The 25726-nt window shown below is 39.7% G+C and overlaps 2 protein-coding genes across 5 annotated transcripts in view; one reads left to right on the plus strand and one right to left on the minus strand.

Moving 5' to 3' along the window:
* Positions 1-1171: 1171 nt before the first annotated feature.
* On the minus strand, positions 1172-11366 carry SPA17 (sperm autoantigenic protein 17). Of its 2 annotated transcripts, none has more exons than XM_036861126.1 (5): positions 11230-11366; positions 9942-10122; positions 6269-6339; positions 4398-4472; positions 1172-1494 (listed from the first exon to the last, which is right to left on the minus strand). In XM_036861126.1, the coding sequence occupies exons 2-5, from the start codon at positions 10093-10095 to the stop codon at positions 1351-1353; spliced, it is 444 nt and encodes a 147-aa protein (XP_036717021.1). In that variant the 5' UTR covers positions 10096-10122; positions 11230-11366; the 3' UTR covers positions 1172-1350. The 2 variants fall into 2 exon arrangements, with proteins under 2 accessions (XP_036717021.1, XP_036717022.1); XM_036861127.1 differs by lacking the exon at positions 11230-11366 and adding an exon at positions 11027-11143.
* Positions 11367-11456: 90 nt separating this feature from the next.
* Positions 11457-25726, plus strand: part of SIAE (sialic acid acetylesterase) — a 35944-nt gene continuing 21674 nt past the window's right edge. Inside the window, exons 1-3 of one of the 3 annotated variants that reach the window (XM_036860609.1) lie at positions 11457-11568; positions 15175-15336; positions 23397-23572. In XM_036860609.1, coding sequence (XP_036716504.1) covers positions 11502-11568; positions 15175-15336; positions 23397-23572 — 405 coding nt within the window. In that variant the 5' untranslated portion in view covers positions 11457-11501. Of the gene's footprint in view, positions 11569-15174; positions 15337-17576; positions 17658-23396; positions 23573-25726 lie in introns of those variants that run through there. The other 2 variants (XM_036860610.1, XM_036860611.1) reach the window with 2 other exon arrangements.

Consider the following 25726-nt stretch of genomic DNA (forward strand, 5'->3'; position numbering starts at 1 on the left):
CATCTGTATTTGGGTGGAGAAGATCACTTGGGTGAACTTCTGTTGTAGAGCCTAATAAAGGCTCTGATAGGAAAGGGCAATCGGGTAACTCAAATGGGGTACCTTTCTGCTTTGCAAAAAGAGAATGTCTGAGCTTAAGACAAGGATCTCAGTGTATGCAGTTGATGTGCATAACATATGGCTGGTTTTAGAAGCTCTTCAAGTCTGAGCCGCCCAAGCATGTTATTGAGCTTTGGGAAATAATGGCTGTGTGACTGTGAACTAAGAGAGGTGTCAACCTAGAACCAAAGCCTGGGACATCCATTGTGGTGCAGACAGGAATATTAACCAGCCAGGACATTACCTCAGTCTGCTGCTCGTAGAAGGCAACAACATTAATTAAATGTTAAGACTCCACTTTCTCTCCGTTTTGTTTTGGGAAGGGAACTGCATCTTTTGGTCTAAGACATGAACCCTGCAGTTTCTTGGATATTCTAGGGTGGGGAAGCCTCAGAAAGGGAAAACTGAACTTTCTAAAAATAAGGCACTGGCAGCTTGAATGGTTCATTGAAAAAAAAAAAAAAAAAAAGACATAGGCTCCTGAATTTGTGAAATAGGTATTATCATTTACACATTAAAGAAACTTGGGAAGTTTTAGCTAAAGAAGAGAGCATTTATGATGTTATGATAACTTTTGTTTTTTGCAAATGTTACGCATTAGTCTTATTCTGTGTGGTTCTGGAGAGCAAGACAATAAAAAAAAAGAAAACTGTCAGCTGCATGAGTGTAAGAGCAGATATTTACTACTAAATCCCAGCACATGAATTGTGCGTAATACATTTTTTTTCAATAAAAGATTGCATACATGACAAATGAAAACCAATGGGTGAAACTTACAGGGAGACAGATTTTTGACTCAACTTATCTTTCTAATAATTTGAGTTATTCAAAAACTAAATGGACTATCCTTGAAAAGCAGTGGAATTCTCTACTACTGGGAGTGAAAGAGGAGCCAAAGGACTATTTTTCAGGGATGTGATAGAGAGGAGTTATTCATTAGATAATGGTTAAATCACACAGCCTCTGAGATCTCTGAAAACTCAGATACTCCAGCTTTGTAACTCTAAATCCAAGGGTCTCTAGACATAGACTTGGGAGAAGCATAAATAAGACTCATGATCTCAGAGAAGTCTTCAAGAGGCATGTGTTCAATGGCATGTTTATTAAACAAATGCTCACGACAGATTTTCACAATGGCAACAAATGTTATTTCACTACATCAAATCTCACTTATTAAGAAAAAAAGACAGTCACAACAAGGTTGATGGATTTGGATTTTTTCGTGTTTTCTGGGGGGTAAAGCCAGTCTCCTCACTCGTTTTCCTCTGTTTTTTCTTGAAGATCACTCGATTTCATTTTCTTTACCTCCTCTCTGGCTAAGTGTCCCCGGAAGGCTGCTTGGATTTTGAGAGCAGCATTTTCCTCCATGTCCTTGTCTTCTTCAGAAGATTCATTCTCAGAAAGGAGAAAAAGTAAGAGACTTCTTAGGCATCTCATATTTTGATGCTATAAAAATAAGTGCATAAACTTAATCAACTTAGGGATGTAACAATCGAGATGGGTTGCTTCCTGAAGGAATTTTATATATCATCACGTTGTATATGTACCAAGTAGTGAATGCCAAAATATCAGACATTTTGTTTTGTCACGCTTTGATATGTCTCTGCAATAAAAGATCATTGCCAACTTCTTCCCCGCAAAACAGCTCCTATTTAACAGTTTCCTATTTAACATTTTTTGGGGGGAAATTAGTGAGAATCCTTGAAGCAGGGTAAAAATGCCAAGAAGAGTAAATGTGCTGTTTCAAAATAATCATGATTACACAAAATGGATTATTTTTAATTTCTCAATGATGAGCTAATTAAAATCATACATTTAAAGTGAAATGCCAAAGAGGAATCCATTTAGTCCAATAAAATCAGTTTTAACATGGTTGGTTGAATTTTTGTACACAGCTTCCTTTTTAAAAAAAATTTAGATATAATTTACAGATAGTGAAATGCACAGATCTTAAGTGTACAGGTCAATAGATATATAGCTTTTAATATATTTTTTAAATTATAAAAGTGATACATATACATTTAAAAACTTAAATACCACTGGTAGTGAAAGTTTTCTCCATCTTCCCAAATCCTATACCTAAAAGGTAACCCATCATTATGGATTGAGTATATATATCCTTCTAAAATTTCTCTATATACAAATGTATCCATATGGGTATATATTTGCCTTTTTATTAAAAAAATGAGATCATGCTAATCACAATGTTCTGCAGCTACTTTTTCCATGTAACAATGTATCTTGGTTCCCTTTTTCCCTTTTTCTATGTTATTCAGTATATAATTCTGCCCATTCCTATTTTTTTTTATGACACCATTGTAGTCCATTGTACTGATATACTTTGATTTATTTACTCATTCTCCTACTAATGGACCTTTGGGTTATTCAAATCCCCCCCTCCCCCCATGACAAAGAGGCAAATCTAGCTCTTAAACTTTAATATGCAAACAGATTGGTATAAAATCCTCTGAGATGATACCCTAATGTGGGCAAATGAATTATGCTGAAGTTGGAAATCAATGGGCTCTCAATTCAAAGTCATAAAAACCTGTGTAAGGGCACCTATTAAAGATGTAAGGAAATGACACTACCTTCCTTCTTTCCTGTCCTCCCACTGCATCTTATGCTAATGTTAGGCTGATTGAGTTGCACTGATATAATTCTGAGATGACTTATAAAGGTTATAAGGTAAACTTATGACCCACTGGGTAGGAAGTAAGGTATTCCTGGAGGGGGATTGCCCATTTTGGGTGTCAATTATTGTGTAACTAACTGGGACATTAATACATGAAAAGAAACTCAGCAGTTTGGCCTTCAACACTGTAGACTGTGAGTTCTTCTTTCTCACTAGGCTTGGTCCTCTTGAATCTGGACTACGAAGCATATAGGCAGTGACATGCTGGTAAATGTTTAACAACTGGCTCTCCAGAAAAAAAAATTGGTCCTGATTTGTAGTATTTATCATGTAGTATTGGTCCTGATTTGTAGTATTTATCATGATCTTAATACTCCCACTGTGGCTGATTTCAAGCTATCAAAGTGATATTACTGAACATGGGGTTGTGTACATATGTGCACGATTGTCTCTTAAGAGCTGGCTTTAGCACACCACTGAATACAGGCATCTTTGAGAGTGGACCGAGCCTAACCCACTGTTGCTTGGATGTAGGCTGTCAGGCAGGAAGTCATTTTTGTAGAGCGAAATGCATGGAAGATGAGTAGGACTCATTGTGTAAAGCCATTTTATTTGGCTGTATGCAATTCCCCATGAGCTTCCTTTTGTTATGTCTGAACATTTACCACTGTGTGGTGATGACAGCATCAATTAGTGAGAAGTTCCTGAAGTGGAAGGTGAATCCGAAGGATCAAGACTGAGGCTGTATACCCTGAGAAAACCATAATTCAAAAAGACACATGCACCCCCCAGTGTTCACTGCAGCACTATTTACAGTAGCCAGGTCATGGAAGCAACCTAAATGTCCATCGACAGATGAATGGATAAAGATGTGGCACATATATACAATGGAAAATTGCTCAGCCATAAAAAGGAACAAAATTGGGTCATTTGTAGAGACGTGGATGTACCTAGAGACTGTCATACAGAGTGAAGTAAGTCAGAAAGAGAAAAACAAATATCGCATATTAATGCATATATGTGGAACCTAGAAAAATGGTACAGATGAACCTATTTGCAAAGCAGAAATAGAGACACAGACATGGAGAACAAATGTATGGACACCAGTGGGGGGAAGGGGTGGGATGAACTGGGAGATTGGGATTGACATATATACACCACTGTGTATAAAATAGATAACTAATGAGAACCTATTGTATAGCACAGGGAACTCTACTCAATGCTCTGTGGTGACCTAAATGGGAAGGAAATCCAAAACAGAGGGGATATATGTATACATATAGCTGATTCACTTCACTGTACAGCAGAAACTAACACAACATTGTAAAGCAACTTTGCCTCAATAAAAAATTAAAAAAAAAAGACTGAGGCTGTGATTTTTGTCTGTTCTTCCCCTTGGGGAGATTTTCCCATCCATAATCTTCTTCCATAATCTTGGAAAATAAGATTTTATTTTTAAGGGGAAGAATGAGTTTTCCTTTATAAGAGGCATGGCTAAAACTGATCCACCAGTTAGTATATCACTGGTGCTAGTTATCTAAAAAGCAAAATCGTGATTTTAGCAATATGGATAACAGACTGGATTCATATTTGGAGGATAATTTTAAATTGAGGGATGTCATTCTTTGTAGGAATCCAATAGTACATGGAAAATATAACTTACTAAGGCTGTCACCTCTTTCATAGATGTCTGAGACTTTTCTTTTCCAGGCTCACATTTCTCCAGTGGTTCTTGCTCCTAGAGGGGAGAGGGCCAAATAGGGAATGTTTCCAAAACAGTAAAGTCTTGGATCAAACTGCTTAAAGGTAATTAAATATTACTTTAAGTTATTGATAAGTGGTGGGAATTAAACACATATTTTTTAACAAGGAAAGTAGGTTGGGAAAAGGGATAAAAGAAAACTCTCAAGGAAATACACATAAACAAATGTTAAAGACCAAGGAATTGGTTAAAAAAAGTTTGATCTTTTGCTTTTGGAATGTGTATAATATTGTTTTATATTAAAAACAAACCATTGTCTTATACTAAAAGTTGATATGATGCTGTAATGAATCCTGAACAAGGAATAAAAAAGAGGTGTCAATAGTTTCTCAAACAGGAATGAAATAAATGCTATTGTATTCCATAGTATGAGGTCAAGTTGACTTTTTAATGACGTTTGTAGATTAAAAACTGAGTCAAAGAAGTAAGTTTTGCTGTGGGGAAGGATTTAAATAGAAAAAAGGGAAACCAGCTCCATCTATTTTGACATGGTTACTGAAATCTTACTCCAGAATAGAAGCATGGTTAATTCAAAACCTTATGGGAAGAGCTTCTTAAATTCATAAAACATAAATTTAAGGACATATAAGCTAATCAAATAAAGCCTTTAGAATTCAAAAGAGAAGAAAAACCACTCTAAAATTGCTATGTGAATAAGATTTAAAATTTTTCAACATTATTCCTTTGATTTCAATAAAACATGAACACACAGAATCTAGTTAAATGGAAATAAACAGAACACCCCCATATCTGGCAGGCACAGATGGATGGAACTTCACTTTTGAACTCATGGAATAAGTGACAGGGGGATTTCCTCAGGAAATCCCCCAAATCTACTGTGCAACACCATCAAAATTTGACCTTTGTTGACTCCTTTTAATTCTAATATCTGCTGCTGCTTCATGGCTAATGTATTATCATACTTGCCTAGAGTAGTGCTTCTCAGACTTTAATGTACTACAAGTTACTTTGTGGATCTTGTTAAAATTTAACCTCTGATTTGTAGACCTGGGGTAGAGCCTGAGATTGAATTTCCACCAAGTTGCCAGTTGGAGGCAATGACGCTGGATCACACACAGCCTTTCTCAACCGGTGTTCCTCATTGGGATCATAGAACACAGAATTCTTGAAGTGATTATTTTTCTCAATTTTCCAAAGGACGGTACATAAATAGAATCATTCTAGATACAAAGAAGAGACATTGATTCCTTACGTGCAATGGATGCCTTTGGCTTAGGGCTTAATTATTTTGAGGCGTCTTGGTTGAGAAAGACTGGTTCTGAGAATGCTGCTAAAGAGAAGATGGATTCTTTCTCTGAACAGATTGGCGTAATAGAGAAGACTCTAAACCATTACCATCTTTAATTCTAATCAGTCTTTTGTAAGACGTCAATGATAATGAAATAATTGGACAAACAGTGTTTTATTTTATGAAATATCATTCATTAATTCAACCAATATTTATTGTGTATCTGCTATTGATAAGCAGTGTGGTACTCAATAACATTGGAACAACAAATGAAAGTAATTATTCTATCACTTTCAAGTACATGCTTCCTGTTGATCATCTTTAAATTTAAGCTAAGTACTGTACACGATTCAGATATCTTAGAAAAGAATTTCTTGCCAGAAAGAACAGCACAATTAAAAAGGTTTCATAAGATATTTGTGATGCCTCTCACAATATTCATGATTTTGGGAGATCCCAATAATCTCTGTATTGGAGACAGGGAGAAGAATTAACCAAATCCAATAGCTTCACGGGACCATACCTTGAATGCATGGTTGTTATAGAAGCGGTCATCTACCTTAGTCCCCCATTCTGCTGGATCAAAGTTGGTTTCTAAATAACAAAAATATAATAATTTCAGACTTACTTTGAGTTCATTAAAGTAAATGTAGACTAGTAACATAAAATGTTTTCTTTTTCAAATTATAGGTCCTTTACTGCCAGTCGAAAATTTTATTGACGCTGTACACAGCCTACTGCTGTAGATATAACCAGTGATTATTAAATATATGATGATGAATTAAACATTAGATGAACCCTTGAGGATATTTAGAAAGGCAGTTAAAAAACCTAATTGCTGCTTTCAGAGTTTACAGTAAAATGGGAGAGACAGAGAACAAATGCTAATACTTAAATATAAGTATAGAAATTTGTCATTATATAGTTATGGAAACTTATTATGTATTAGCAAACATGGGGGAAAATGTAAAAAAAATAAATGTTAAATAGTAAGGAAGTTTGGAAAAGTGAAGGATGGGAGAAGTTTTTAAAAATTAGGCATATTATGTAGTCAGTTGACATAGAAGTATTTAAACAGAATTTTTCTTTAACTTTTCATTATGAAGAATTTCAGACTTAGAAAGCAGAGAGAATAATATAACAAATTTCCATGAGCACATTACTCAGATTCAACAATTATAATCTCATGATTGATCTTATTTTATTTGGAACTTCACTCACTTTCCTGCCCTTTCTTCTGATTATTTTCAAGCCAATCCCAGGCATCTTACTATCTTATCTACAAATACTTGCTTCAGTATGCATCTCTAAGATATAAAGCCACAATACCATTATCACACCTAAAACTACTAACAATAATTCCTTAATATCATCAACTATCCAAATTTCTCCCATTGTCTAATATATTTTTGTTTATTTTTTTTTTTACCGTTGATTTGTTCAAATCAGGACCCAAACAATGGGCACACACAGCCTTTTGTTATGTCTTTTAAATTTCTTATAATTGAAACCTCCCTACCTCCCACCCCACATTTTTTTCCTTGCAATTTATTTGTTGAGGAAATTGAGTCATTTTTCCTTTGGAGTTTTCCACAGTTTAGATATTTCTGATTTCATTCCCACTATGATTTTTTACCAAGTTCCTCTGCCTTTGAATTTCCTGTAGATTGCTAGTTAGATCTATAGGTCTTATCTGATTCAGGTTTGATTTTTTTTTTTCAAGAATACTTCATAGGTAGTGCGGTATAATTCTGCCAGGGGATATATAATATCTGGTTGTTTCTCTTTATACAATTTTTATGGGCCCATTGATGATGACTGCTTAGATAATTTCTTTAGGGGTTGCAAAATGGCAATGTTCTAATTTGATCATTACTTCTTTATTTCTGGAGTACTCAATAAAAAATACTTTCCCTGTTTGGTTACCCTGAAATACAGTTCTTACATAAAAGGCAGGTTAAAGGTTTGATTCTTTTCCTTTATTTACCAGTTTTCAGATTAATCAGTTGGTTCCTTAGGATCCTCTCGACAAGTTTTCTTGGTGTTTTTTTAGTAAATAATAATGAACTAATGAATATTTAACAAATTGAATGAATTTCAATCCACTGCATTTATTAATCTTATTGATGTTCTAATTGTCCAAAATTGGCCAGTAGGAGCTTATTCAGGTGCTCAGATGTTCCTGAGCCCTTTGGAAACAACTTTAATAATCTTTGATAGTTTTCTTATTTTCTGGTATGGCAAGGTGTTGAGGGTCATCTTGCATATTTCCTGCCCAGTTTATGGGATTGGTTAGTTCTCCAAGAAGCTCTGGTTCCTGGAAGATGGTAGCTGGAGGCCAAAGTCTAGGGACTAGGTGCTCACTGGTAGTGGGTTGGTCATTGTTTTGAGGCCTTTAAAAAATACAGAGAGCTAGAAAATAATATTTTCACTTTTCAAAGAGAAAATATATCATGAAGTCTGATGATATTTTTCAATTCAAATTTAGAGTTATGGGATTTTATTAACTTCTTTCATTTTTATATTTGTATGTCATTTTTCTTACACTAAAAATTCTATTCCTAATAACAGTAGGATAGTTACTTATTTGCTATGTTCTACAATATATAAAAAATTACAGAATAACTGCACTATAATATTATTAAATATTATTATTTCCAGTGATAACTGAAAACAATTTAAGATTTTTTTTTAAAACTTCATTTTGTTTTTAGGTTATATCCACCAGGAATGCACAAAGTACTGTGTTATAAAGTCTCTTGAAATAATTCTTTTTTGTGCGGCTATGTTACCCATTTAATACTAGTTAGGTTCATTTGTTTCACTTTGCTTCTAAATTTAGAAATTGCTTAACAATTTAAAATTTTAATTCTATTTTATAACTATGTGAAACATATATGATTTTGAATTTAAGATGTATTCAGACAAGTCTAGCTTCTATCCTGTTCCCTCCACTCTCTGTTCCTTCTCCTGCTAGAGGTAAATGTTTTTTTGCTTTTTTTTTTTTAGAGGTAAATGTTAATTTTTTAAAGATTTATTCTTCCATTTAAAAAATATAAATGAACGGTTATGTATTCATATCAACACCTCTTTGTTAGATAATTGGTAGCATACTAAATACATTTTTTTCCACCTTACTTTTTTCACTGAATATATCCTGAGGGTCACTGCATAACATCATAGAGATCTTCCTCGTTCCATTTTTGTCTGTTTGTTTACATCTATACATTAATCAGTAGTGTAGATGTACTCAAGTTTATTCAAAAAATCCTCTATGATGAATATTTGGGTTGCTTCCTCAAGTAACAATAAATTGTAAAATGATTAAAAATGGAATGTTTATTTGCTTGTGACTATTTCTAGTCACCTTTACTACTCTGTTGGAAAACTGTAATCAAAAGTAATGATGACAGCTTAAACAAAATGGTTGTTCTAGTCAGGGCTTTTAATAGAAACTTATAGCTGTAATAATTCTCATTTTGACCAGTGGGTCAGGTCTTGATTGTCATGAACCTTCAAGGCTGGGAATTTGGAAATTTTATTTATGGAAGTGAAGAAACTCTGCTTTGGCTCTCAACCAAAGGGTCACTGTTGGCAGGAATCTTAGTCTCTGGACAGGATGGGACCTTGGAAATATAGAAAAAGAATATAAATTACCTTCCCAAGCTGGAAGTTCACTTTTCAAAGCAGTTTTTCTCTGTACCTTTATTGAGGAACAGTTTCATATACCCTTGTGAATACCAACTTATTGAATCTAAGGAGTATAGAATTATTTTTTTACAACACTTAATAATACTTTCAAGTAAGAAGAGTCAAAATGTAAAGAAAACCATAAACTCTCCTCCCAGGAAGAATAGACAGTCAACTGCCTGGGAGGCATAGGAACAGCATGCTGGAAAACAGATAGCTAGAGTGGGTGCTCTCCTGAGCTCCCCTTCCCCCCAACGTGTCCATGAGAAATACAAAGAAGAAGGTCTGAGTGATAAACAGGTAATCTTCAATAATGTGAAATAATGTGATTTAAGAGAGCCTGTCAAAAAGGCACATGCTGTTTCAAATAGCAAGAACTATTAGTTGAAGATACCTGCCCCATAAAGGCTTTCTGTGGAATAGGAATGGTCTTAAGCAGGTCTCACCATAATCAAATGCTTAGTCTCTTATTTTTTTAAAAAAATGCCGATTTTAAAAAAGCTTACTCTCTCTTTTCTCTAGAAGATTCTCAAAATATGCTGCTGCAAAAGCTGGTATATTGTCTGGTTGCTCCCTCAGAATCTCACGTGTGAGCCCTTCAAGAAGATTCCCAAATCCTTGTGGAATTCGGTAGTGGGTGCTGGAGAATGGAATCGACATCTCCTTGGGAGGAACTGCCTATTGTACCTAGAGATTCATTAAAGAGTACTGTCTTTAAATTTGTCTGATTTTACTTATATAATCACAACTATGACAACAAATTACTTCTGAGACTCCAAATTTCTGGACTTCAGTCCTTTTTTTCCCCAACACAGCCCAAGTCCATCCATTTCTTCCAAAGAGTTTTGAAATTTTCCATTATTAGAATATTAAAAATATTTAATAGGTGAAATTATTTTTAAAAAATTACAAAAATCACAGATTTTTCACTGTGATACTAAGTACTTTTTCCTCTCTCTCCCTCTTTGTCTTTAAAATGGTAATTTTTGCTATCCCACAGGAATTTAGAGAGAATGATTGTTAAAAATTCATCTTAAATTGCCGAAAAGACCCTGTTTAAGGTCTAAAATTAAAAAAAGAGAGAAAAAAAAACTGGTCCTTGTTATAGAAATTAATTTGTCGAATGAATAAGTTTCACACTTAGTCGTTCCCTTAGCTTCCACTTCTGAAACATGACCTACAATGCCTCATTGAAGCATCTGTATACTCTGGAAGGGACAGTGGGGACAGAGCGGCTGGGGGCAAGGTCATGATTCTGCAATTCCAGCCTGCAAAGTTTGGGGATGCTTACATTTTCTGGTTTTGTCTCGACCAGGTGTTCTCTTCCTGTCTTGGAATACAAGGGTCAGATAAGGATAGCTGCTAAGCAGCGGGTTGGGCTACTGAGTCTGCAAACAACACTCAGGGACCTGGCCTGTTTGTGAGAGTGTCAATGCCGAATAAGGCCGGAAGCCGTGGTAGGGGTCTAGGTGGGGGACTAGTCGGTTTAATGAGGCCGAATCTATAGAGTTTTTCTTCTTTTTTTGAGGGAACAGGAAATGAGGCATTGAGTCATTCTAGGGTTGTGAAAAAGAAAAGACTCTGAACTAACGTGGGGAGCGGAGGGCGGTCGGAAGGGGAACACAGGTCTAGTCGGGGGCGGCACGTCGAGGATCTGGGATTTCGGACTCGCTGCTCGGCTCCCAGTCTGCCCTAGGCTTCCCAGAATGCGGCGGGGATCCTGAGAGAATACGAGAGGCGAAGGGAAAAGGCGAGGTCTCGATTTCGGAAAGCAAATGGGGTAAACCGCCTCACCTCTTAGGTCTCTCAGAGCTGGAGCCGATGGTTCAGGTTGTGTTTTCTCGTTGCCGGGAAACCGGGTTTTGTTTTGTTTTTTTCCATTCAACTACGGCGGCCGAGGAGAGGCACGGGCCCTCCCAGAGGCCGCGGACAGCTTCGCGGACTGAATGGCCTGGGAAGGGCGGAGTCAGGCCTTTTCCGCCCTGAGCAGGCCCCGCCCCAACGGCCCCGCCCCCGCTGGCGTTCCCGCCCCGAGGCCCGCGCCGGGGTGAGGGCTCCTCTCAAACATGGTCGCGCCGGGATTTGTGTTTGGGCTCGTGCTGCCGTTACTCCTGCGGGCCGACGCAAGTGCAGGTGAGGCGGCCGGGCTCGGCCCGACCCCTGCCCGTCCGTCAGCCTGCGCGGGCTCCGAGGTCCCGCGTCCTCCGCAGGACCGCCCCCCGCGCCCTCCTCTCTAGCTCCGGGAAGGAAGCCCGGGTAGGAGCCGGGTTCCACCACCCAGGCCTCGGTTGCGGGTGTCCGCTGGGCAGGAGCCCCGGCCTGTCCGCTTCCTCCACTCCCTTCCACCTCCCCTGTGATGCAGCATGTGGGGCAGCGGGCGAGTTGGGTTTATCTAAGGAGGGGAGGCCCAAATGTGCCCAGACCGAGGCCCTCAGTGTCTGAATAATTGCAGGGGAACTCGAAGGGGAGGGGGCGAAGCTAGTTAGATAATATTTGGAAACTGGTGACTGAGTCATCCAAAACATTTCAGTGCTGCCCCCTCAGTGGTGCCCCTGGGGAGGGTTTGCTTCAGGCTGGGTTGCTTGGGGGAATTAAATTTTCCTAGTTTAAGTGGTGATTAGGGCTAAGACATACAACCCCCTCACTAGCTCAGAGTATGTAAGACTCAGCTTTGATTCCTGCTGCAGCTCGCAGACACTGGTGGTGGGATAATATGCGTGGCATGGGGGAGGGGGATGACTCACTGTGACTATTGTCCAGGTCATATCGTGTCATTTGAATACCCCAGACTGGATGCTGGGTCACAGAAAAGAAATGAAAGTTGAGGTGGGAGAACAGACAGTGCAGAAAAATGACTGCACTGCCTAAGAACCTGCAAAGTACCCAGATGCAGACAAACTGCAGCCCTTAAGTGGTTTTTCAGGGTTTAACAAAAGTGTAAACTAGCAGCACTTTATATCATTTCCTGACTCATCCCCACTCAGTGACCTTTGAGTCCAGTATATGAGGTGGGGAGAAGGGAAAGAGGAGAATAGGGCCATTATTCTATTAATTTTTCTCTTAAAGGCTGTTAACTTTAACATCACTATTTTATCTTTGCCTTTGGGTCATATTGTTACATCACCTTCATTAACAATGACTTTATTTTTTAATTTATTAATGCTCCTAATTTTCTTCCCTTATTTGGTTGCATATCCTGACTTCTTTCCTTCAAATCATTCCCCCGTGCTCATGTTTATCACGTAATAGTTGAAATGTGCAAACATGTATGTAGCAATGATAAAATGAACACCCAGAGGCGCTTCACCCAACTTAAGAACTAGAACGTTGCCAGTTTTATTGAGACTCCATGGATATTCCTCCCTCGTGCATCCACCAGTTCCTCACCAGAGGTAACCACTGTCCTAATTTTGTCAAGTCTACTTTTAACTTCCCAGAACACTAATTCCTGTTTTTCTACTCCAACACCCAAAGAAAACACTGAAGACCTAAAAAAAATTCAAATATTGTGTCTTTTATTTGACAAACACAATTACCAGTCCCACCTCCTTTCTTGTTCTCCTGTTTTGTCCATTGCTCAATTCCTTGGTAATGTTCCACTGTCTATTCTTATCAGCTTGGAATGTGAGCTTTATAAGAACAGGGAATATGACTTGTCTTTTGATTTACCACCAGTATCTAACTGTGGCAGAGTGGAAATTTCAGTGACTTTGGAATCAGGTGGCTTGATTTCTTGTCCTGTCTTAAACTACTTATGTGATTTGAGGCCAAAGAAGTTTAACATCTGTACTGTGTTTAGCTTTCTGCCTGACACAGTTACTCTCCCCAGTAGAATGTAAGCTCCCTGCTGGCAAAGATTTTTGCCTGCTTTTTTTTTTCTTTCTTTCACTGTTACATCCTCAGTGCTTAAAATCGTGCCTGGCACACAGTAGGCATCTTTAAGTATTTGTTGAATGAATTAATATGCAAGCTATTTTTAAAAATTACTTAATCTACTTGGGTCTCAGTCTGTTGATCAGTAAATAACGTGATTATACCCCAGGGTGTAAAAGATTCTTTCCACCTCTAAAATTCTTTAACTCAGAATAGAGCCATGCACAAAGAGGTTCAGTGAATGTGTGTTGTCGAAAACAGACTGACCGGGAAAACTATTTTCCCCAACATTTGAGAAGGAGGCCGCACACCTCCAGAGCCCCTTATTTGCCTGGGCTCATGCCTGCGGCAGCCAGTTTTCTTCAATCCCTTCCCCACCCCATCCTCTTTCTGCTCAGCTCTTAGGCCTTTGGTTTTCAGGTTTCGTTCCATATAAAACACTTACCCAAGACAAGGCCTTCCCACACATGCGCCTCTTCCCTTCCCTCCAGCGTGCTTATGCAATTCTGGGCTGTTGTAGTCTCTTCTTAGAGCGTTTTGCTCCTGGTAGCTGTGCATCTCCAGCCCAGTGGGTCTTCTGGATGATCTTTGATCGTCATGTAGGTTTTATGCTGCAACAAACTCCTAAGAGAGAGCTGAGGATGTCTAGGGACTGGGTTGTTATTCGAAGTGCAGGACAAATAGGCCACCAAGTCTGTGTAGGAGACCCCATTAGCTGTGCTGCCCTGTTAAGTATAGCCTAAGGGGCTGTCATCATTGTAGCTTCCAGGGGGGAAAATGTCAACTTTGTTAGTTCTGATTCTCTTTCCTGCCTATCATTTTTGTTTAAAACCCTTTAAAAAAATCTTAATTTTGTTAATTATTTTCTTCTAGGGAGTTTTGTCTGTTTTGTTCAGACAAATTGGGATGTAACTTAAAAAAAGTTTTTTTTTCCCCCTTATGAAGTTTTGATGAGGAACCCACTGAGATAATTTGGATAGATGCTTGTTATTAATAAAATACTTCGATATAGGCTGGATGTTAAAAATAGGAATGATATCGTTAAAGTGAATTCTTATTCAGTCTTGTTAGTGACTGTCTAGAATAGAATCCACAGTTTCAAGTGCTCGTTCTCGTTTTGTATAATTTAGCTTGTGAAATGGGTGAATTGCAACAAAAGACCTTTTGTTCAGACACTTTGACCTTCTGTCTCTCACTGACCTTATTTTTTGCATCTTAATTTATCTGAATTTACCTTAGAAGGAAGCAGACTGGTTGCAGATATTCATAAATGTTTATTTAGAATTTTCAGTGGGTTGTCAAAAAACACGATAAGGAGAATTATTTGAGGGAAATCGACACTGAGAGGATGGAAAGGGGGAGATAAAGAGTGGGGGAAAAGTTTAGAAAAGGCTGTGTTGAAGAGAGGCAGCCTTCTTTATTCCCAGCTATGAGGAGTGGGAGTGGTAATGCGAAGTAGGGAAAGGAAGTGGTTTTATTTTTCTCATAAATACCATCTGTGAGGTGCATAAAAAGAGCATTTTGGTGATTTTGGGGGGAGAGAGTCAAGCGTTTGGGCCAAGCCTGAGAGCAAAGGAAGATGAAAAGCTTTGAAGGGGAGGAGGCTTGTGGTAAATGGGTTGCCCTAGGCTTTGTGAGTTTTCCTTATTGGTCATCTTGTACTGTGATGCATATTGCTGGAAACTGTTCTTGTTATGTTGCTTAGCTAATCAGGAGGAATAAGCTCTCATTTTAGAAAATTAAAAGGACTGGTTATCTTCAAATTCTCATGTATTAAGACTGTATGTTCCTTGACATTTAACCAGATTCAATCTGGTGATGAATCTCTCCAATGATGCTCTCCTAAGTGTTTGCTAAATTTTTTAGATGTTGGTTTTCGCTTTGCTTCCTACATCGATAATTACATGGTGCTGCAGAAGGAGCCTGCAGGGGCAGTGATTTGGGGCTATGGAGTATCCGGAGCCACAGTGACAGTGACTCTGTGCCAAGATCAGGAAACCATCATGAAGAAAGTGACCAGTGTGAAAGGTAAGACAGGCCATCCTCCACTCAGCTTTTGTCTTCTCCTGCCACCTGCTGGATGATCTGAAAATGAATGCTAAGAGTCCAGCTCAGGTTATCCATCCATCCATCGATCCATCCATCGATCCATCCATAAAAGTTCTTTGAGTATTTACCGTGTGCACTGAGGATACAAAGAAAAATAAGACCAAGTCAAAGTCCCTGTCCTCAAGGAGCTCATGGAATAATGGGAATAGACACCAAGCCATGTAGTGCAGTGTGATAGGTGCTCTGGTGGAGGTGGATATGGGGTATCATGGGTTACAGAAGAGAAACATCTAACTCAGATTGGATGGTAAGGGAAGGTTTCCACTGAAGGTGACATTTGAACTGAATCGTATATAAAAGAGAGGTAGTATTGAGGAGGGGTTAAGAACCTAGGCTCTGGAATTCACCATCCCCATTCAGACCCTGACTCTGTCGCTTAATGGCAATATAACCTTGGACATGTAATTTAACATCTCTCTGTCACAATTTCTTTATTTGTATAGCAGTGATAATAATATTTAGGATTATTGTGAGGGTTAAATGAATGAACATATTTAAAGTACTTAGAACAGTGCCCGGCACACAATAAGTACTGAAGAAGTGTTAGCTGTTGTTATTTTTGTTACTATTATTATTATAATATTTAGTCAGTCACTCAAATATTTACTGAGTGCCTACTAAGTGCCAGATACCGTGCCAGGTACTGGTTAGGCAGTGATGAGCAAAACAGATGTGGTCTCTCCCCTAATGAAGCTTATGGATTTGAGGAGAGACAGAAAAATAAGAAGCAATTACAGTTAAGTGTAGTAAGTGCCACAATGGGGAAGTATAGAGTGCTATGGGAGTGCTTAAGAGGGAAAATTAACTTAGTCTAAGGCTTATTTTGAAAGATGAGCAGGGCAAGCCAGGTAGAGGGAAGAGCCTGGGCAAAGGCATGGAGGCGTGAGTGAGCCTGGGTCACTGGAGGAATGGCAGGCAGGTTGGTTTGTCCGGACCACTGGGGTGTGTGACCGGTGGTGGATGGCAGGAGATAAGGTTGGAAACGCAGGGAGGCTTGTTTGTCGTTGCTATGGAGCGTACACTGTACTTTGGATAGATGGATTTTAAGCAGCAAAATAACACAGTCCGATTTGTATTTTAGAAAGATTACTCTGGCACCACTGTGGAAGAAGGATTGGAGATGCGTGAGACTAAAGGTGGTGGGACCTGCTAGCAGGCTGTTATGATATTTAGGCAATAGACATTGAAGGCTTGACCCCAAATAGTGGCTAATTCTCAAATAGGTGAGAATTAGCAATTAGCAGGCTTCACGAAGAGACGTCCTAAAAGGAGTCTAGAAGAGATAAAGATGTAAAAAAAAAAAAAAAAGAGAGAGAGATAAAGATGTATAAGATAGCATGCGGAGGAGCTCAGAGTTACCAGATGCAGGAAGGTGTGCTCAGGGCTGGGTCAAGTGGAGACCTGGTTGTATCTTAGTTAGAGGTAACTACGGAGCTATGGGATGTTGAGGTGAGAGGTGAGGAGGCTTCTCTGGGGGGGTGGAGTTAATGTGGAGGCTGGTGGTTTGAGAGGGGACTTGAATATATATGTGACAGCGAAGCTTGTGGAAATTTTATTGGCCCCTGAAAACAAGGATTACCTGATTAGTTTTGTCAATACACGGGACCGATATCCAATCCAGAGCGATCCAGATGCTGGTGCAGACTTTTAATAATTCATTTCCATTCAGCAAACATTAAGAAATACTAAGTACCAGGCATAGATGCAAGGTAAGTGCTTCTAGTTCTTGGGTTTTAAGACTTTTTAAGGTAAGAAGCTTATTGGGTGAAGTTCAGAGACCTAAAAGGGAAGCTTAAGCTGATTGAGAAGTTGTTCTCTGTTAGATTTAAATGCTATTGGTGACTTGTAGGATATACCGAAAATGAAGAATTCAGGAGACTAGCAGTGCTTTCTTTTTGTGTTGCATCCATCTCAGAAATGAGCAGTACGGAGTACAGATAGTGGTACTCTCAGTAAAAAGACATTGATTTAGAGATCTAAAGAATTGATGTAATTGTTTGAAAACAATAAATAGGATTTCCTTAGTGCTAAAAAATAACATTACCAGTAAATATTTAGGAGACAGAGACTGTACAGTGCCATAGAAATAGAGAAAGCACATAATACATAGCATTTCAGTTTTTAAAAATGTTCTTATGCATTATTTTTAGTTTTTTCCCCTTCATGGCTGTTGCAGGGCCAATATTTGGAGTGTCCAGAGACGAGACAGGAGGGTAGGTGGTGACGAGAAGGAATAAAAGGTAATAATTAGGGGATGAGCCCCTCTTCTCCTTTACTGTGATAGTGAACCTGCTCACTTATTTTGAGTTCAATTCTATAAACATCAACCGAAGGCTTATTATGTATAAAACACTGAGCTAGCAACCCTAGAAAATACAAAGAAGAATGTGCCCACCCTCCAAGAACTCACTGTCTCATGGTGTCCTTCCACATTTAGCAATTTAGGTTCAAGTAATGCTTCAGTTGCTTCACTGCAAAGTGATGCTTCGTTTGGAGTTAAAATATCCAGCAGCAACTTAAGGGAGCCAAGTGATTCATGGACTCTTGAGGTAATTTTACAGGAAAAGAGATTGTTATTGGTGGGGTGGCGGGTAGATGTATTTGTTAGGCTCTCCACACTGGCTTGGGAGAGAAGAAAGGTATTGTGGTTTATACAGATCCACAAACCTACTTCCGTGGACGGCGTGCTCTGTCCTGCCCATGAAGCAAAATGGATAAAATGTTATTTGGAATAAAAGAGATAGACATGTAAGAAATTTCACAGGGCAGCGAAGAAAATGTTTCTCAAAAGAGATACTATAGGGCACATTGAAGGGTTGACTTCTATTTAAATTTTGATGATGACTCTGGGATTTTCAGCCAGACTCTCTATCTCTGTTAATATTTAACTTATTACCTATAATCCCCTAGGTGCCCACAGCAAAGTGGAATTTAACAACGTAAAGGTTTTTGTCCAGCAGACTGACACTTAAGCATTGGGAAAATTAAAACCTGAGGGATGACTTGGAATATGGTCAGGTTCTGGGCCTGTTCAAGCCATGTTGTCAAGTGATGCATGATGATTCTCTCAGACACAAGGAGTAAAATTGGGGCAAATAGTCTATATCCTCTCACTTTGACACACATGGGGGATGCATATGTAGGTGATAAACTGAAGGTGTATCTGCCTGAATTTGTCATGATTGAGGTAATAGAAAATACAAAAGGCCCAAACCTCTTAGAAAATTAAAAATCTCCTGGTTGCAGTGTTAACGTGCGTGCTAATTTTCTATGCCACATAATAAGTTACCACAAACATAGGTGCTTAAAACAACACACTTTTACTATCTCACAATTTCTGTAGATCTGAAGCCTGACCATCATTTATCTGGGTTCTCTACTCAGAGTTTCAGAAGGCTGAAATCAAGGTGTTGGCTGGGCTACATTCTCATCCAGAGGCTCGACTAGGGAACGATTCGCTTCCAAGCACCCTTAGGTTGCTGGCAGATTCATTTCCTTGTGCCTGTAGAATTCATGGCAGCATTTCTGCTGCTTCAAATCTCTGACCTCTAGACCCTATTTAAAGGGCTCACCTTATTTAGGTCAGGCCCAGCCAGGATAATCTCCCTTTGGATTAATTTAAAGCCAACTGATTAGGGATTTTAATTATATCTGCAAGACCCCTTCATCTTTTCCATGTAATGTAACTTAATCATGAGAATGGCATCTTATCCCGTTTGCCATTTTCTGTTGATTGGAAGCAAATCATATATTCTGCCTGCACTTGAGGGGAGGGACTGTACAAGGGTGTGACTCACTGGGGGTCACCTTAGGGTGTGTCTGCCATAGCAAGCTATAGTTTAAGTAACTTGCATCAACAGTTTTATTGATAGAAAAATAGTTAAGCTTTTTTTTTTTTACATTCATATTTGGTGGTGGTGGAGATGAACTTTATACAGAATAATGCAGGTCAGGCAGGGGCGGTTTGGGCAGTAAGGCCTTCTTTAGCTCCAGGTCACTTCCACAAACCAGTGGACCCGTTTGCACCTGGTGGAGTGCCAGGCTTCTGTGGGGGAAGAGGTGATTAGGGCTGCTTCCAGCTCTAGGTTCTCCCTCTTGGGAAGGGAAAGGTTGTTGGATAATTTTCCTTTTTCTCTTCTTGGTTTCTGAGGTTTGGCACAATAACCTGAAAAACAATTAACATCTGATGTGAATAGCAAAGAGAAAAAATAGCAAGATGCACTTCATGACTAATCATGTCTCTAGACAAATTCTTTTAATTTTTTGGCTTTGATTGTTTATTATTCTCATTTTGAGGTGGGGTTGGTCAGGGAGATGGAGAGAACATGGAGAGAGTTCTTTACTTATGCTCTTGGCTGGAAGAGGAAGAGAAGAGGGACAGTGAGAAATAGGCCACCAGATACGCTAACCATTGGCTGGAAAACACAAAGCCCCAGTCAGTTTGCGTGGCTTTCTTGTCAGTATAACCCAGGAGGACTGGGGTTTACTCTCTGCCATTTACTTGATGGAGTGCCTGGCACCCAGTAAACTCTCTCAGTAGCTGTACAATGAAGGAAGCGCATGAATCTTCCTAGATAGAAGAAGAAAGAATGGGAGGAAGCAGAGATTTGAATGCAACAAAAATGAGCATTTACAGAAACCTGAGCCCGGTTTGGTAAGAGATGTCGCAAGATAGCAAGTGATTGGGGCCCAGAGGAAGGAACCAGAGCAACTGTTGCTCAGAAAGCCCATCAAGCTCAGCAAAAGCCAGCTGGATGGTGAACTTCAACTCTTTGTGGTTTGTCACTCAATTTTTTTTTTAAATATATATTTATTTATTTATTTATCTGTGTATGTATGTATGTTTGGCTGCATTGGGTCTCTGTTGCTGCTCGCGGGCTTTCTCTAGTTGTGGCCAGCGGGGGCTACTCTTCGCTGCGGTGCACGGGCTTCTCATTGCGGCGGCTTCTCTTGTTGTGGAGCACGGGCTTTAGGCGCGCGGGCTTCAGTAGTTGTGGCATGCGGGCTCAGTAGTTGTGGCTCGCGAGCTCTAGAGCACAGGCTCAGTAGTTGTGGCGCACGGGCTTAGTTGCTCCACGGCATGTGGGATCTTCCCAGACCAGGGCTCGAACCCGTGTCCCCTGCATGGGCAGGCGGATTCTTAACCACCGTGCCACCAGGGAAGTCCCATCACTCAATTTTATTGCTTGGACTCAACCTAATGGACTTGGTGGGTCAACACAGTTTCTGAAATCTATAACTGGACTTCACTGGCCTGTGGTCAGCTGCACTTTCATCAACCGGTCCTTAACGGACAGGCCAAGGCCTAATCAATTCTCCTTGTGAAACGTCCCACCCTTGCCTTGAGTCTAAGAAACAGTCTTCACAAGGGCCGCTCTCTTTTGTATATATCGATACTTACATGGCAGTAAATCCACATTGTTTTAAACAAATTATTTCTGAGTTACTTTGACCATTAATAACCCCTCTGTAGTGGAGCTGGTTTCCCCTGCCTTGCGTGGCAGTTAACTTTACTTAACACTCATTCTTGTGTCAGAGTTTTTCTGTTACGAAGTGGGAGAGGAAAAGAGCTAGAAACTAAAAGAACTCGAGGACTAGAACAGAAGGAAGTTCTGCAAGGTCTTTGTGGAAGTCGAGCAGTTTCCTGGGGGGGAGCAGTCCTGGGGAACAAGGCTCAGATCTCCATGCCTAGTTCTCTTCAGACGCTTTAGGCTCTAGAGGGAGCTCATCCTCTGAGTGTAGGATGGTGTTGCCCTGTTTTGCCCCAATATCCCCCCCTTTCCGTCTTTGTCTTTTTATTGCTGGGCAGCAAAGCTTTTCAGAAGCTCTGGTGAAGGCGCTTTTCCACACCAGCCATATTGCCTGGATAGAGACTAAATGTAAATACCTAATTAACAGCAGGGACTAGGAATAGCTTGTACAGTAGTAGAAGGCTCAAAAATAGTCCTGTCCTGGGTTTTCTAGGGATTGACCTCATCATCACAAATGAGTAATGTCGGTGGCAGGAGGACAGAGCTCCAGTAAGCAACGTCAGTGCAAGAAGTCTGGAGAGACCTTGGCAAGGCTGCGGTTGGGACAGATTGGAGAGTCTGCCTGCTCAGACGAGAGAGCCATACGGAGCACATCACACCTGTGCGACACAATCTGTACTAGCTGCCCACTGTTTCCAAAACAGTGATTTTTCTGCGTTAGGTGAATTCTGCATTTAATATGTTGATGTCTGTGACTATTGGTGGTGTTAAAAGCAATAGCGAACGTTTGGTCCTGGGCTTAACTGACCTTGCAGGGGTGGGAGCAGCAGGCTCAGTCAGTTGCGCTTCTGAGAGGAGCGACCTGTGCCCTTTCACTGATGCCTGAGGGGTTTGGATGCTTCCCACAGGACTCTGAGTAATCCTTTATGGTTTGAGCCTTTACCAATCTCCTGCCGTGAGGCTGGACTTCTCTTCTTAGCTCTTACTGATTAAGAGGAACTTAGCACAGTGTCTGGCACGAGTAGGCACTTGGCTAGTTTTTTTATAATTAATTTTTTCCGGTTGGTGTAATAACCTAAGGATGCCTCGTTTCTAGCTCTTGCCATTCTTTCCCTTTGAATTTACATTGATACGATGGACACAAATTATAAATCAGTCCATATTCTTCAGCATTATGCCAAGAATATTTATTTTTTTAATAAATTTCTTTTCTTAAAAATTTATTTATTTAATTTATTTATTTTTGGCTGCGTTGTGTCTTCGTTGCTGCGCGTGGGCTTTCTCTAGTTGTGGCGAGCGGGGGCTACTCTTCGTTGCGGTGTGCGGACTTCTCATTGTGGTGGCTTCTGGTTGCGGAGCATGGGCTCTAGGCACGTGGGCTTCAGTAGTTGTGGCCCGCGGGCTCAGCAGTTGTGGCTCGCAAGCTCTAGAGCACAGGCTCAGTAGTTGTGGCACACGGGCTTAGTTGCTCCGTGGCATGTGGGATCTTCCCGGACCAGGGCTCGAACCCGTGTTTCCTGCATTGGCAGGCAGATTCTTAACCACTGCGCCACCAGGGAAGTCCAAGAATATTTATTTTAAAACAATCATCTCTCTATTTTGTCTGTTTTCTCCCTCTCGTTTCTTCAACTTTGTTCCTGTTGTTTGGTTCTCCTAGGCATAATTTTGCCACTTGGAAGATATTTTTCTTAAGTCTCCGAGTATGATGTTGGCAGCGGTGGTGGTGTGCGTGGGTGAGAGGTGGGAAGGTGGTAGGGGGGTGGTTGCTAAGGAATATGCTATGAATTTCTGAAATAGGGTCTTGGATAGCTTTTCATCTCCCAAACTGCGTTCAAAAACCTTAAGTCTGGTAAATAACTCTGTGAAAATAATTAATTGGGCAAGTCTCAATATCTTCTTCAAAGAGAGATTAATTTATGTGCCTCCTACTACTTCTTTATGTGTCACCTGTTTAACTGTTGATAAGAGAGCCCAGAACCACTGGTGGTATTAATCCCTGAGAGCAACAGGGGGAGGAGTTGGGGGGTTGATGACAAGGATGATACCATCAAGTCAGTTTCAGAGGATAAGTGATTTTCTCTAACCTGTGCTCACAAGTTAGTTTGGGGCACTGGGTAAATCTGTTAGATTAGGATTATGTTAATATTGATAGTTGGATGGTATAGGAAGAATTTCTATTTTATGTTTTTGTATTAAACTCCCTTGAATTTTAATCTCTGTGTATTTTTGTCTATCCTCGTTTAGGATTATAACTGGGTGATTTATTTTTCTTGTAAATGCTTTGATTAAAAGTAAGGAGGGATTGGTACAGATTAAAGATAGCTACGCTGCTGCTTTTGTTATTTCTGTTGACCTGTCTGAAATTTGGCCAGTCTTCACAGCTTTGAATCCAGTTCATCACAGAAGCTGGGAATCGCCACAAATGAGTCTGATGCATGACAGGATTGGGTTTTAATTTCACTTTAGTTGATTGATTGATTAATTCTTGGAGCCTTATTATTATTTCAGCACACTCTAATAGCTGGATGGTGGTACTGGATCCTGTGAAGCCTGGTGGACCTTATGAAGTGATGGCACAGCAGATTCTTGGGAGGAAGAACTTCACCCTGAGAATTCATGATGTCTTATTTGGAGATGTCTGGCTTTGCAGTGGGCAAAGTAACATGCAGATGACTGTTTCACAGGTAATTTGCAGAGTCTCAGTGTTAATAATGTTGATACGAGGAAGATAAACGAGGAAGAGGAAAGGGGCAAGGAGGAGAAGGAGGTAGAAGCCTTCTTTTTCTACCGTGTGCCAAGATCTGTTCTAAGTGCTTTCTTTGCATGTGTTAATTAATTCGATTAACAACTTTATGTGGTAAGTACTTATAAGATATTCCTATCTCACAGATGAGGAAACTGGCCCATCTGAGGTTAAGTTCCCTGCCTAAGGTCACAGTGTAATTGTGGATCCAGGATATGAATGCGACCCCAGAGCCTGCTTTCTTAGTCACGGCTAGTGTGTCAGTGTGTGGGGCACTATTTTCTCACCTTCCTGGGCTAAAGGCAGAAGCTACAGAGTATTTGATGGTAATGGAGATTTCATATCAAATTGAAGGCAAAGTAGATTACTCTTCTTTTTGATTGGTCTTAGAAGATGAGCTTCTGGAGAGAGCCTAGGAAATCAAAACAATTAGATTTTGTTTGGATGCTGGGCAGCTAACATACTCTGTCTTTTGTTTTCATGGAGATTTAAAAATTGAGAGTGAATGTTGGCTTTGCCTCTTACTAGTTGTATGGCTTGGAGCAAATCACTTGGTGTTTATGAAACTTTGTAAAACATGCTTTTAAAAAATTGTGGTTAAAATGAATATAACATAATATGTATCATTGTTGGTAAGTGTACAATTCAGTGGCATTAAATATATTCACAGTGCTGTGTGTACCCATCACCACTATCTATCCTCAAAACTTTTTCATCATCCCCAATGTATACTCTGTACCCATTAAACAATAAATCCCCCCTTCCCCTTCCTCCTGCCTCCTGGTAACCTCTATTCTGCTTTCTCTCTATGAATTTGCCTCTTCTAGGTACCTCATATAAGTGGAACCATACAATACTTGTTCTTCTGTGTCTGACTTATCTTGCTAAGGATCATGCTTTCAAGGTCCATCCATGTAGCATATATCAAACTTTTATCCCTTTTTATGGTTGAATTGTATTCTATTGTATATGCCACATTTTGCTTATCCATTCATTTATTGATGAACACCTGGGTTGTTTCCACCTTTTGGCTATTGTGAGTAATGCTGCTATGAACATTGATGTACAGATATCTGTTCCAGTTCCTGTTTTCACTTCTTTTGGATATATGCCTATGAGTGGAATTGCTGGGTTAGTTCTATATTTAACTTTTGAGGAACCACCAAACCATTTCCACAGTGGCTGTACCATTTTACATTCCTACCAGCAATATACAAATGTTCTAATTTCACTGCATTCTAACACGTGTTACTTTCCATTTTCTTGATTATAGCCACACTAGTAGGTGTGCAGTGGTATCTTAATGTGGTTTTGATTTGCATTCTCTAGTGACTAGTGATGTTGAGTATTATCTCATGTATTTATTGGCCATTTGTATGTCTTATTTGGAAAATTGTTTACTTAGGCCCTTTGCCCATTTTTTTTGTTTGTTTTGTTTTGTTTGTTTTTAAATTTATTTATTTATTTATTTATTTTTGGCTGTGTTGGGTCTTCGTTTCTGTGCGAGGGCTTTCTCTAGTTGTGGCAAGTGAAGGCCACTCTTCATCGCGGTGTGCGGGCCTCTCACTATCGCGGCCTCTCTTGTTGCGGAGCACAGGCTCCAGACGCGCAGGCTCAGTAGCTGTGGCTCACAGGCCTAGTTGCTCCGTGGCATGTGGGATTTTCCCAGACCAGGGCTCGAACCCATATCCCCTGCATTGGCAGGCAGATTCTCAACCACTGCGCCACCAGGGAAGCCCCCCATTTTTGAATTGGGTTGCTTGTTGTTAAATTGTAGGAATTATTTGTATCTTCTAGGTATTAATTGCTTGTCAGATACACGATCTGTAAATATTTTGTCTCATTCTTAGTTTGTCATTTCACTTTTTTGAGAGTGTTCTTTGATACATAAAAGTTTTTAATTTTTATGAAGTTCAGTTTATCTATTTTTTCTTTTGTTGTCTATGCTTTTAGTATTATCTTCTTGAAATTGTTGCCAAGTCCAATGACATGAAGATTTTCCCAATGTTTCTTCTAAGAGTTTTTTAGTTTTATATCTTAAGTTTAGGTCTTTGATCCGTTTTAATCACTTTTTTGTATATAGTGTAAGGTGAGG

The sequence above is a fragment of the Balaenoptera musculus genome, chromosome 8 (genome assembly GCF_009873245.2).
Source record: "Balaenoptera musculus isolate JJ_BM4_2016_0621 chromosome 8, mBalMus1.pri.v3, whole genome shotgun sequence".
Taxonomy (NCBI): domain Eukaryota; kingdom Metazoa; phylum Chordata; class Mammalia; order Artiodactyla; family Balaenopteridae; genus Balaenoptera; species Balaenoptera musculus.

Bases quoted from the DNA above. Each gene is read 5' to 3' on its own strand.
- SPA17 (XM_036861126.1), bottom strand. From the start codon at position 10,095: ATGTCGATTCCATTCTCCAGCACCCACTACCGAATTCCACAAGGATTT. The intron at 6,340-9,941 runs GTAAGCTTTTTT...TTTGTTATTTAG, and splicing joins TCTTCTAGAGAAAAGAGAGA to AAACCAACTTTGATCCAGCA. The intron at 1,495-4,397 runs GTAAGTTATATT...CTCCTTTCTGAG, and splicing joins TGAAAGAGGTGACAGCCTTA to AATGAATCTTCTGAAGAAGA.